Source organism: Panthera uncia (genome assembly GCF_023721935.1).
Source record: "Panthera uncia isolate 11264 chromosome B2 unlocalized genomic scaffold, Puncia_PCG_1.0 HiC_scaffold_24, whole genome shotgun sequence".
NCBI lineage: Eukaryota > Metazoa > Chordata > Mammalia > Carnivora > Felidae > Panthera > Panthera uncia.
This window is the reverse complement of record NW_026057580.1, coordinates 33,538,884-33,551,229: the sequence shown is the minus strand read 5'-3', so window position 1 is coordinate 33,551,229 and position 12,346 is coordinate 33,538,884. Positions and strand designations below refer to the sequence as shown.

Sequence of the window (12,346 nt, the reverse complement as noted above, 5' to 3'; positions counted from 1 at the left end):
ACAAAAGCTGTGGTGAGATCTTAAAAACACTTAACAAAAGGATTTCTCAGACACTTAATTACATAGGAAAATCTACCTCTTTTGTTTCCCACAGTAAATAATGTTAGAGGATCTGTAGTACAAATAAAGAACCTAAGTGGATGGAAAGTGTCCCTTTGGCAAATGCCCCTTTCCTTGTGGATCTAGAGCTGCCTTACTTCGTGTGATTTGAGGGAGGTCCCCAGCTGCACATTTTCTCTTCTGAAGTCCTACCATTAGAAGTTTAGAGGTTTTGGGGGGTTAATAAACCGATCTATTTAAATAAGCCCTGGTCGACTTTCAAGAAGAAGCTAGGCTAGGGCCATTTATAATCCTATGACTCAGCCAAAGTGGCTACCCTTGGGAATCACTATTGTGATAGATGGAAGGAGAATGACAGGGGCCTATGGAGAGCCCCAAACATTGTGAGGAGATGGATGTCCCAATGCCAGTGGAGAAACAGGTCATGAGTGGAAAAGGAACGGGGGACAAATGGTGTGGATGTTCAAGTACACTTGGTTCTCAGCTCATCATGGCAAACAAAATTTCTATCAAACTGAGGAAGGAAGAAGAAGAAAGGATTTTTTTTTTAAGAAGCAACAAAAACTAAAAATAACACCATTTATTTTGCAATTAAAAAATTAAATTGATTTGAAAATTAAAGAAACTTCAAGAAAATAAAACTACTTTATGCAAGACACTGTAACTTATTAAGATCATTGGATCATCAGAGCCTGAAAGTCTGTTTTTGGATAGGACACTGATGCCACCCGGAAGCAGACCATCCTAAGTGGGTGGGGTGGTGTTCTCTCTTGAAGCACTCAGGTTCTAGAGAGAGGGTGGGTATGTGGGACATGGTGCTGATAAAAACCTTTCTCTTTAGGTCTAGGCTCCTTGTAACATGCTCTCAACTTGTTTATAGAGGATAATATGTTGTGTATTTCCAAGTACATTCTGCTCACCTCTGGTAATTATAGAGTTTAAGAAGCAATAAAAACTAGGGGGCTTGATGTTACATTTTACCAAGATTTCCAGCCATGATGTACAGAGAGCTAGCATGTACCGGGTAACTAATTTGCTGTGCAACTTTGATCAAGTTACAAGTTACTTGATTTTCTGTGCTTCAGTTGTCTTACCTGTAGAACAGGAATAATTTTCATTTTACTTTATAGTGTTAGGAGAATTAAATGTTATCATGCTTCAAGCATTTTCAACATAGGGGGGCAAACAGTGAATGAAGTGTTAGCTATAATGATAATGTTGTCGGGGAATAATGATTGTTCCCCTTAGCTAGGCATTAGACTCTGCTTTGTTATCTTGTTTAATTCTCAAAAAAATTTTCTTAGGTAACTATTTTCAACCCATTTTCACCTAAGGCAACAGAGTTACAGACAGATTAACTTGCCTCCAGACATACAACTAATAAGCTTCAGAACAAACGGAGATTCAAATCTAGGTTGGCTGTGAACCAAGGCCCCCATGAGTTCCCACATCCCTGCTTTCCAGTGAGTCCCTCTTTACCTCGGTCCTCTAAAAGCATTCACTGTATTCCTATAGCAGTTCTAAAAGCTTCCACTGTATTCCTATAGCAGCTTGCCTGAGTTTTTCTGGTGGTTTCTCCACATCCTGACTTTTTTTTTTCTTTTTAGCAAACTTTCCCTTGCTAATCCCTCCTTCAGTATAACCTTGTTAGTTTTGGGGACACACCCCTGGCTAGGCCTGGGCTTACAGGGCTGCCTCTCCCCACCCCTTCCCTCTGCTGTGGTTTAAAGTGTCACCAGATGCCTCTGGTTCACTCCCTTTGCTTTAAGCCCTTACAAGGGCAGGAGGAACCAAGGCTGGGCCCATAACCCATTAGTACTGGGGTGATAGTGAAGGGGTCTTGGGGGAGCACTGACCCCCCTGCAACCCCTTCATCACTGGGACTGTTGGCACAAAAGAAAACCAGTAGGGGAAATGAAGAACTTCTGGTAAGACCGTGACACTGGAAAGAATGGTGGGGAGACTGGGTTGGGGGCCCTTTAAACCAAGGGTCTGTGTTTCTGCAGTGGTGGTAAGATGAGAGGAAGTGAGGGGAGGTGGGAGAGGGGAGAAAGGAAAGCAAGAGAGATGCAGACAGATACAGACAGAGAGAGCCAGGGAAAGACAGATGAGAATGAGGCAGAAAAGAACAAGCATAAGAGATAGGAGAGACAGAAAGAGAAAGAGCTACTAAAGTGAAGAGGGAGGAAAACTAAGATGAAAGAAAACATAGACAAGGAAATAGGTACAGAAACAGTGAGACGGGTAGCTATGGAGAAAGTGAGAGAGAAAAAACAACAGTCTCATGATTATTTTAGTGTAGGAGCTGGAAACATGAGAATTCATTAAGTCTCTGAAGATTTCAATGTCAAATGGAAAAACTAAACTGTAATGAGATTTGATCACCTACATTACGTTTACCATATTTCAAAATATTTAAGTCTGGAGGGACTCCTGTTTGAGTCATTTTTCTTTTCTCCTCTTCAGGAAAATTCCAATTTTCTTCTTTGTCTGCAGTTTCCTGGGATCTTGGGCATCTGCAGTTGTCAAGCGTCGCCCAAGTAAGGGTCACAGTTTCTGGATTTTGAAAAAATCACTTGTTTGCAGAAATGATCAGGCAGGGCTGTGGCTGAGAGAGGACGGAATGAAGTATCCATGGCACTTCACAGCCTCACTCTTCAATCCTTCTTTAGCCATGGTTTACTCCATGGCTGGTTTTATGTGGTCAGTGATGGGTATGGAAGAGAAGCCCTGGCTGCAATCACAGTCAGCAGGAAAGCCAATCTGTGTACTCCAGTGCTTTCCACAGTGCCTACTTGGTTCATATGGTGATTGGTGATGTTGGGTGGGCAGACAGATGGATGAATGGATGGATGAATGACCCGCGGTCACGGGAGGTGTAAAGAGTGTGTTTGATGTACTGGGGTGGCTGGGCCAAAACTTGTAGCTGGAAAATGCTTTTTCTGAAGTTTAGGAAGTCACTGTTGTCAGGGTGACAACAGGGTGCTCATCAGGGTGCTGGAGTTAGTCACAAAAAGCCTTCTTAAACAAGCTTTCTCCCTGCAACCTTCTACCTGTGTAAGAAGCATCCAATTTAATTCTAGGATTTCTCATCGAATTAAGCATTTAATCATTTTCATGGTTCTTTTTTTCTCATTACACTTCCCCATTCTCAGATGCTAACAATAGCCTAGTTGGAATGCTTTTTTGATCTCTTGGAATGAATCTGTAAAATTAAAAGCATCCTATATATTTTATTTTGGATTAGTGAATCCCAAGTCTCCCCCCCAAACTCCTCCTCTATTTAACAAAGATTCTTAAGAACTCCACTCTCCAGAAGTCCCACTGAACGGGCTCAAGGCTGGCTCTGGATTCTCCTAGGAATTCTAAAATTTGTGGTGTTTAAGGAATATTTTCTAGCCCAACCCACCAGAAGTTTTCCAAACAGGCATCTGACACTGTGCCATTCAGAACATTGTGCTGCTCTGGTTCCAAAAGGAACAAATTCCTAATTTCCCCCAAAGGAATATTTTCCCAGTACAGACTACTAAAACAACTTTGCACCTTGCTTCCCTTCCAGGATGAGTTGAAGATGAATGAATTATAATCCTAGAGACAAAGTAGTTACAGCCAAATACACTATAGGCAAGGTGTTTGGTATACTATTCTCCTTTAAATAGTTTTTCAGCTCTTATTATTATTGATCTATTTTCATGATCTCTGTAGGGGTTGGGGTAAGATAACATGCTGTCTCTTTTGCAGGGTTCCCTGTTAATTCAAACTCTAATGGTGGAAATGAACTCTGTCCAAAGGTTAGGATTGGCCAAGATGATTTACCAGGCAAGTAGCCATGTATCATATTGAAAACGCATGCTTTCTACAAACCTACCTGATATATTCTTTTATTTGGGAAGGTTGTGGAAAGGAAAATATAACCGATCTCATTTTAGACTTTTTATTTTGTGTCCCCTTTCTGTAGGGTTTGACTTGATTTCTCAGTTCCAGGTAGATAAAGCAGCATCTAGAAGAGCTATTCAGAGGGTAGTGGGATCAACGGCATTACAAGTGGCTTACAAATTGGGAAATAATGTAGACTTCAGGATTCCAACAAGGTATATAAAAATATTTTATCTAATTATCTGCCTAAAATGCATTTTAAAAAATGAAAAGCTGCCCAATGTTAGAGAATCTTCAATGCTTCTTAGGTTCAATGCTTCTTAGATCATGATTTTTTTTTAAGATGAAGGAATTTATTTACCTATCTTTAGTGTCTAAATATATGAATGCGCTTCATGTTTTCAGTATGTGATTTGCTTTTCATTCCAAGGAGAAAAAAAAATCACTGGGACCATTATACATTGATTCAGGACATGTTCTTATTACTTTGCTCTCTGTTTTTGTATAATTTGTCTGGTTTTGGCTGAAAGGACCCTCTGTGAAAAGTGCCAGGGGTTAAGCATAAATTTAACTAGGAACCACGGAGTGGTTAGAAGACTCACAATGGTGCTGTTCAAGCATCCTGGTGCTGAAACTGACCACACATCTACTGCCTGGCTCCTGGCAGGAATCAAACAAAAGCAAAACTAGAATAATGACAACTGAAGCAATGGTAGTGATAATAATTTAAAAATCCTCCACTTCATTTACCTCCGTCTCTAGAGCTATATTTTTTATCCTTTAAATTATTGATAAGTGTGGTGCTTCAGTTTGTATATGTGTTGAGTGAGTCATGCCATTGTTATGAAGGAGCTTTAGGATTTTCAGTTTTATATCACCTAAATACCTTATATGTAGTTATCATAATCATTGTATGTTTCAGGTACTGCAAAAAATTGAAATTAAGATTCCTTTGATAGATGAACAAGAAAACTAAGGCTTTGATAAAAAAATTAAGCTGTAAAAGTAAACAATGATTAATTAGAACAGTAAAAGAATATTATAAAAGCTCTAAATGTTTATAATAATAAAAATTTTGTTCAAATTAGAATATTCTGATATAGTGCCAGACTGTAGATAGAAATTCATGTTTTGAACATACGAACTGCATTTTATCTTTTTTCTAAATATGAGCTATGTTTTATAAAATGACAATAGTGCATTGTATCAGCTCTTTCTATAAATTTACTAATTAACAGTAAATCTCATCCTGATCACAACCCTGTGGTAAAGACATTATTATCCACATTTTATGAGGGAGGGGAGTGAGCCCAGAAAGCTTAAGGTACTTACATGAGGTTCCAGGGGTGGGAGATGCTGGAACCACTGAAATTCAGTCAGAATGGTTCTTCAACCACTACTCCGTACTGATACTGGAAAATTACTCACAGGGCATGATAACAGATACTGACTTTTTTATTTTTGCTTGTATTTTCTTTGCATGTACACAAGTGCTAGTGTCCTTAAATATCTTTAAAAACATTTTTTCTTTCTTTAATAAAATAAACGTGATGGAAGACATCCCTCCCTGCCAATGCTGACCTAATTCTCTCCTCTGTAATTTGAAGTACAATCTGGATTGCCATTAAGTAACTTAAAGTTCAGAGACTGACCAACTTGAAGCCACATAAACTCCCACCTCCTACTCATCTTTGCTGTTGCTCTTCTCTAAGTGCTTAGAGCTGTCACTAAATATTTTTTTAAAAATTTTTAATGTTTTTTAATTTTATTTTTGAGAGAGAGAGTGACACAGAGCGTGAGCGGGGGAGGGCCAGAGAGAGGGAGACACGGAATCAGAAGGAGGCTCCAGGCTCTGAGCTGTCAGCACAGAGCCTGACCTGGGGCTCAAACCACAAACCGTGAGAACATGACCTGAGTTGAAGTTGGTCCCCCAACTGACTGAGCCACGCAGGTGCCCCTGTCACTAAATATTTTTTACAGGATATAACCAATGTCTCATATTCTCTATCTCCTTGACCCCTGCCTCCACAAAGTCTAAAAACTCTGTTTTACTGGTAAAGCTTATTAAAAGTTGAAAAAAGAATTAGGCAGGAAGTAGAAAGAAATAAAAAAGAGAAGGAGGGGAGAGCCAGAGGGCTGAGTCTCAAACAGGTAATAAAGTGTATTTGGGGGCAAATTGCTTACATGGTCTTTGTTTCAGTCCCTTCAGCATAAATTAGGAATAAAAATAACAGTGTCATAGATTTGCCATGAGGAGCAAATTGTTAATAAATGGAGAGGGTTGAATAGAGGTTGGCACACAGTGGTATTAGTTGAGTATTTATTCTAACTAGTGGAGAGCACCAGGAGAAAGTGTGTATATGGGAACCTTTTCTCTTTAGTGGATTCTTTCTTTTCAAGCTGCCCTCCTAGTCCTATTCATTCAAAAACCAGATGGCAAGAAAGGCAGGAACTGGAATTGCTCTCAGACCAGGCAGGGAGTAGACTGTCTTGGTTTAAAGGAAATTTCTACGCTGAAGAATATAGGTTCTGAGGGAATGAAAAGAAAACCTTAACAGAATTTGTGTGGGAGGGGAATAAGAGTATGACATAAAAAACTTATATGATAGGGTCACAATTTACCTTTATCTTCTCAATATTTTTGGAAGATTATGAGAATAGTTTTTTTTTGCTGCTTTTTATTCTTTATTTTATACATAATAGTATCACAGTCTCAACTCAGACTTACAAACATTTTGTGTTTGTTTACCTTAACAAACACAATTCTTACATGGGTTAAGGTCATAAACAAACGTTTCAAGGTCTAAAGCCTTCTTATCTTTTATTTAAACCCATACAGTTCTTCTTTTTAAGGTACTCTGTGCAGATTGTAACATAATAAAATAAATCATTTATAGATCCAGCTTCTTCTACATTATGTATGCTGTCAAGTTTATTTATCGATGTGCATAGCATATTTGCAAGAACAGAATCTCAGGTGTTCAAAAAAGACAATAGTACGGGCTGCTATATAAATTAGACATGTGAGGACTTTGAAAAGGTCTTAAGTATACATATACATATATATTTTATTAATTTGAACACCAAAAGGAATTTTCTCCTCTTGTCATATTGACATTTTGTATTAGCCTGTTTAAAAGATTAATAACATGATAATCTTGATTATACTTGTATACTTACATGAACACACACATATACATAATCTTTGTGTATATGAAGAAAGAGAGCTGATGGATACACTTGATTTAACAACGTGTCTATAAAAGAATTGTTCTTCTAGCAACCTTACTCACAAACTCATTTTAAAAAAAAAGTTCTTGGCATTACCTCACCAAGTCAGAGGTAAATGGGGACATTCTGTTCTAGTCTACCTTCAACATAATCTCTTTCCTCATTAAGCAGGTAAGATGAATAAAGCACAAATTGGGAGAGATCCCTCAGTCAACCTCATGATATCTTTGCAAAAAAGTCACTTAAACAAGTTATTGCAACTTGTGGAACCAAAGCAAAATAGACTTATTTTATCTAGGGACTGATAAAATTCTATAGCCTTGTTTGGTACATCTGTAAACTAATACATTGGTAAAATACATTTACAAAAATCTAGGAAAAGAATGCTTTACGGAGAGAAGAGGACAAAATATTAAGATTTATCTTCCTTCTGTGAAAGCCTCATACCTCAACAATAACTACATAGGACAAAAAAGAAAAATAAATTCTTTAAGCATCTGGTTAAATCCAGATCATTAAGTAAAAAGAATATGAAAATAACATATTCATAATTTAAATGGATACTTATCAAATTTCACCATTCTGTGAAACTTTTAAAACTTATCTCCCAACTGCAAATTAATTGAGATCAGTAAAATGAACTGTATAAACTTCTATGCAGTTTTATAATTATACAGTAGGCAATATATTATACTGTCATACTGCAGATATACATACTGCAGTATGTATATCCTGAAAAATTTATAGTGAAAGGGAAATACGTCAAATAGAATCTATATTAAAAGTAAATATCAAAATAGATATGGTAGACATGTTCATTCTGGGGAAATTCTCCTTGCACACACTTTTTATTTCCTTAGCTCCAAACTGAGTCTTTTTTAAATGTACATGTTAAAACCTCCTGTATACTTGACAAACATTTAATAAATTGAAAACTTTGCAATAAGTATAATACATATCACTAGCGATCACTTAAGAATGTGTACTAATAAAGGAATTCACCCAGTATTATAAATAAAAATTAAAGTCATTTTAGAACACAATGATTAAAAGAAGTATTTTGATGCTAAAAGGGTATTCAGATGAAAAACTTCATATTTTTGTTATTTTTATAAAACCAGCTTTAAAAAAAAAGGCGATGAAATTTGTTGATATAGTTGACCCATTTTATTGAAGGTGTGCAAAAATATGTGTAGTAAAGAGTTATGTGTTTGTTCCTGCTATTGTAAGGGATGATAAAATTTTATAAAGTCAAAGTAAAGAGAAAATCTTAGCAAGTTGAGTATTTCACCTATTGTTAAACATTCTTGCAACTGAAGAAATTTTTGGTTTAGAAATTCTTGACCCCTAACAACCTATTTTAATGCAACTGGCAAATTAAATCAACATCCACTTAGCTATTTCTTCTTGCCTTTCTCTTTTTTACTTTTCACAAGAGAGGGCTATTTAACAGGAGTCTGACCTGAAGGAAGGTGATTTGGGACTTTGAGTCCTGTCCATAACTCTTCTCAGAAATGTCAAATCTTATTATTTAGCAACCAAAATGAACAGCATCTAGTTTTCCTAGCATTCCTTCCTTACTTAGGAATTTTTCTATACTGAGGAGAAAGGTAGAAAAATACAACCTTAGGGGAGCCCAGGTGGCTCAGTTGGTTAAGTGTCTGACTCTTGGTTTCAGCTCAGGCCATGATCTCAGTTTCATGAGTTCAAGCCCAACATTAGGCTCTGTGCTGAGAGTGGGGAACCTGCTAGGGATTCTCTCTCTCTCTCTACCTCACCCTTGCTCACGCTGTCTCTGTCTCTCTCAAAATAAATAAATAAACTTAAAAAAAGAAAACTATAACCTTAAGCTTGTGAGAGATGATGCTTACATTTAATAGGTTCTAATTTTTTAAAATTGCAGGCTTCTGCTTTTAGCAGCTTGGCTTCAACAAAAGAAGATCCAGGTAGTTATTGCTGCTCCAGATCACAGTTTCCACATAGACTGGAGCTGCCTTAGGGACACTGACAGTCTTATGTTGCCATTTAAAGCAATAAAAGTAGGGTCAGGGGTGCCCCGCGTGGCTCGGTCAGTTAAGCATCCAACTTCAGCTCGGGTCATGATCTCATGGTCCATGAGTTAGAGCCCTGCGTGGGGCTCTGTGCTGACAGCTCAGAGCCTGGAGCCTGCTTCGGATACTGTGTCTCCCTCTCTCTCTGTGCACTCTGTCTCTCTATCAGCAATAAATAAACATTTTAAAAAAGCAATAAAAGGAGAAACAATACAGACTTAGTTGTCAGACTGTGGAACAACTGGGCTGGAGTAGAGAATTAAGAACTGGCCACCTTTCCCTCGTCATACATCCAGCGACAAGCAACCTGCTGCTACTTTAACGTTATGATTTGAATTCCCTGGAAAAAAGACTAATGTGCTCAGTGTGAAGGAGTTTCTCAAGTCTGCACAGTTACTGATTCTCAGAACACATATGTGGGTCTAGGATATAATTGTGGAGGGGACTTATGGGAGCAATTATGGACATAACAAATAATCCTAACAACATGCTACATTAAAATAAAAAATTTAAAAGCTGCTTTAATGAAATGGTTTTATTAACTAGTAGAGCTGTTTAGATTCCAAATGATCTCTTCTTTAATTTGTGGAAGAAATGCTGCCAGGAACCTTGCAAGAATATGTTTTTTGGCTGAGATGGAATTGCTGAACAGGAGCTCTTTAGGTAGCATAAATAGTAATACTGTTGGGGGTATGTGGCATTGGGAACCCTCCTTAGCTATGAGGAAGGGTTTGTTTTTTCTAATGTGTATTTTAGGATGGAGCATTGGTGTACATGAATGATGGAGCTTCTGTGAAGTTCATGAAAGAACAAACGGTACATAGTTTTTCACACTGTAGCCTTTCTGTAGGTCTAGAATCTAAAATAGCATAATAAGAGAATATGGTAATATGCATGGGTACAGAAAACAAGAGTTTTATTTACTGTTTTAAAATTTTGCTCAGGCATTTATATCCCAGTGGTCTGCCTGAAGAATACTCCTTTTTAACTACTTTCCGGATGACTGGAAGCACACTTGAAAAGAACTGGAGCATTTGGCAGATTCAGGATTCCTCAGGGAAGGAGCAAGTTGGTGTGAAGATTAATGGCCAAACCCAATCTGTTGCATTTTCATACAAGGGACTGGATGGAAGTCTCCAAACTGCAACCTTTTCAAATTTGCCTTCCTTGTTTGATTCCCAGTGGCATAAGATCATGATCGGTGTGGAAAGGAGTAGTGCTACTCTTTTTGTTGATTGCAACAGGATTGAATCCTTACCTATAAAGCCAAGAGGCCAAATCAGCGTCGATGGCTTTGCTGTGCTAGGAAAACTTGTGGATAATCCTCAAGTTTCTGTTCCGGTAAGTATGAAATCATACACTATGGTAGATTAAAACAAAACTAGATAGCTAAAAACTAACACTTCAGATATCTTTGACAATCATTTGAATGTCTTAAGCAATGAAAAGTTATTCGCTTTTTTAAAACGTTTACTTTTGAAAGAAAGAGAGAGAGAGAGAAAGTGTGAGCCAGGGGAGGGGCAGAGAAAGAGAGAGAGAGAGAGAGAGAGAGAGAGAGAGAATCCCAAGTAGGGCTCAGCACTGTCAATGTGGTATCTGACTCAGGGCTCAATATCACAAACTGTCAGATCCTGATCTGAGCCAAAATCAAGAGTCTGACACTTAACCGACTGAGCCACCCAGGCTCCCCGAGTTATTCATTTTTAAAATTCACTCAAGCACTTACTCAAAAAGCCTTAAGTGCCTGTTTTGAGCAGAGCACATCCCAAATGGAATGGGAAATCAGAGAAAGTCTCAAGGAATTGGTTCCTGGTCTTAAGGGGCTTCAAGTTTACTTGGATGATGTGACATGCCCCCCTGGAGCTCCCAGAATCCTTCAGAAGCAATGTAAGAGAAGCAAATACTGGTGTGGTACACCCTGTATATAAACAACTAATGAGAATATCAAAGTCAGGTTAAGATGAATGGTGGATTTAGTTAGTCAAGAATTCTGTGCTTCTTTTTAAAATTTTTTTCAAGTTTATTTATTTATTTTGAGAGAGACAGAGACAGCAAAAGTGGGGGAGGGGCAGAGAGAAAGGGAGACAGAGAATCCCAAGCCAGTTCGGGACCGTCAGCACGGAGCCTGACATGGGGTTTGAACTCATGAAACCATGAGATCATGACGTGAGCTGAAACTAAGAGTCAGACACTTAACTGACTGAGCCACCAAGGCACCCCAAGAATGTTGTGCTTCTTGAACACAATGAACCTTGAAATGGAAGGATTTGAACTGGCAAAAATGTATTCAGCTGAGGGAAAGAGCATCAAATGAAAGGGAAGTGGAGAGTAAGTGGGCCCATTCAGAGGTCCGGAGAGCAGCTGGTTTGGATGAAATTTCTATGTGAAAATGTGTGTGTGTGTGTGTGTGTGTGTGTGTGTGTGATGAGGGGAAGGGGGGTGGAAGATACTAACTGCAGGGTATGAGAGATAAGGTTAGGAAGCCGTATGGTGTCTGATCAACAAGAATAAAAAGCATATAGATGGTACAATATTTACTTAGTAAGTCTTGTATGACATAAAAGTAAAGGATTTTAGAGCTCTATTCATGATTTTACTGTAGGGTTCCATGGATATAAAGGTAAGGAATTATATAATGACAGAGTAATTATGCCAACTAATACCATACAGTTCTATCATTTTGAATTGTTAAACTTTTATTGAACAATCCTTTAAAAGGATATTTTATAATATTATTAGAGGGATTTAAAAATATATCTTAGATGATAAGTGTTCTCTGGGGGGGAGGAACTAAAGAATTTAGAGCTTAATAAATAAACTGTTGAGGCCAACATTCTCTCTCAATTGGAGCTGTTAAATTCTAGTCACAAAACTCATATCATGGCATGTAGCAGGGGTGATACAGTGATTCTGAATTGTTTCTGTGTACTTCTCCAAAGAAAAAAAGGTTATCAGGCACTCAGTAATGGAATTGTTCAAATAGCTTATTTTCAAGAGAAGAATTGTGATTAGTGTGAAGGGTAGTGTGAAATTTCTATATTCTGTGATGGACAGGAAGCAATTTGTAACTGCCATATTACCGCTCTGACTTGTAGACACTTGAGAAAGTATTTCTTCAACTAATGAGT

General features: G+C 37.9%; 1 protein-coding gene across 1 annotated transcript in view; it reads left to right on the top strand.

Moving 5' to 3' along the window:
* The first annotated feature begins 1,789 nt into the window (after positions 1-1,789).
* Positions 1,790-12,346, top strand: part of COL9A1 (collagen type IX alpha 1 chain) — an 87,496-nt gene continuing 76,939 nt past the window's right edge. The window contains exons 1-5 of the mRNA XM_049653878.1: positions 1,790-1,988; positions 2,527-2,600; positions 3,802-3,879; positions 4,019-4,151; positions 10,163-10,559. Coding sequence (XP_049509835.1) covers positions 1,975-1,988; positions 2,527-2,600; positions 3,802-3,879; positions 4,019-4,151; positions 10,163-10,559 — 696 coding nt within the window. The 5' untranslated portion in view covers positions 1,790-1,974. The remainder of the gene's footprint in view (positions 1,989-2,526; positions 2,601-3,801; positions 3,880-4,018; positions 4,152-10,162; positions 10,560-12,346) is intronic.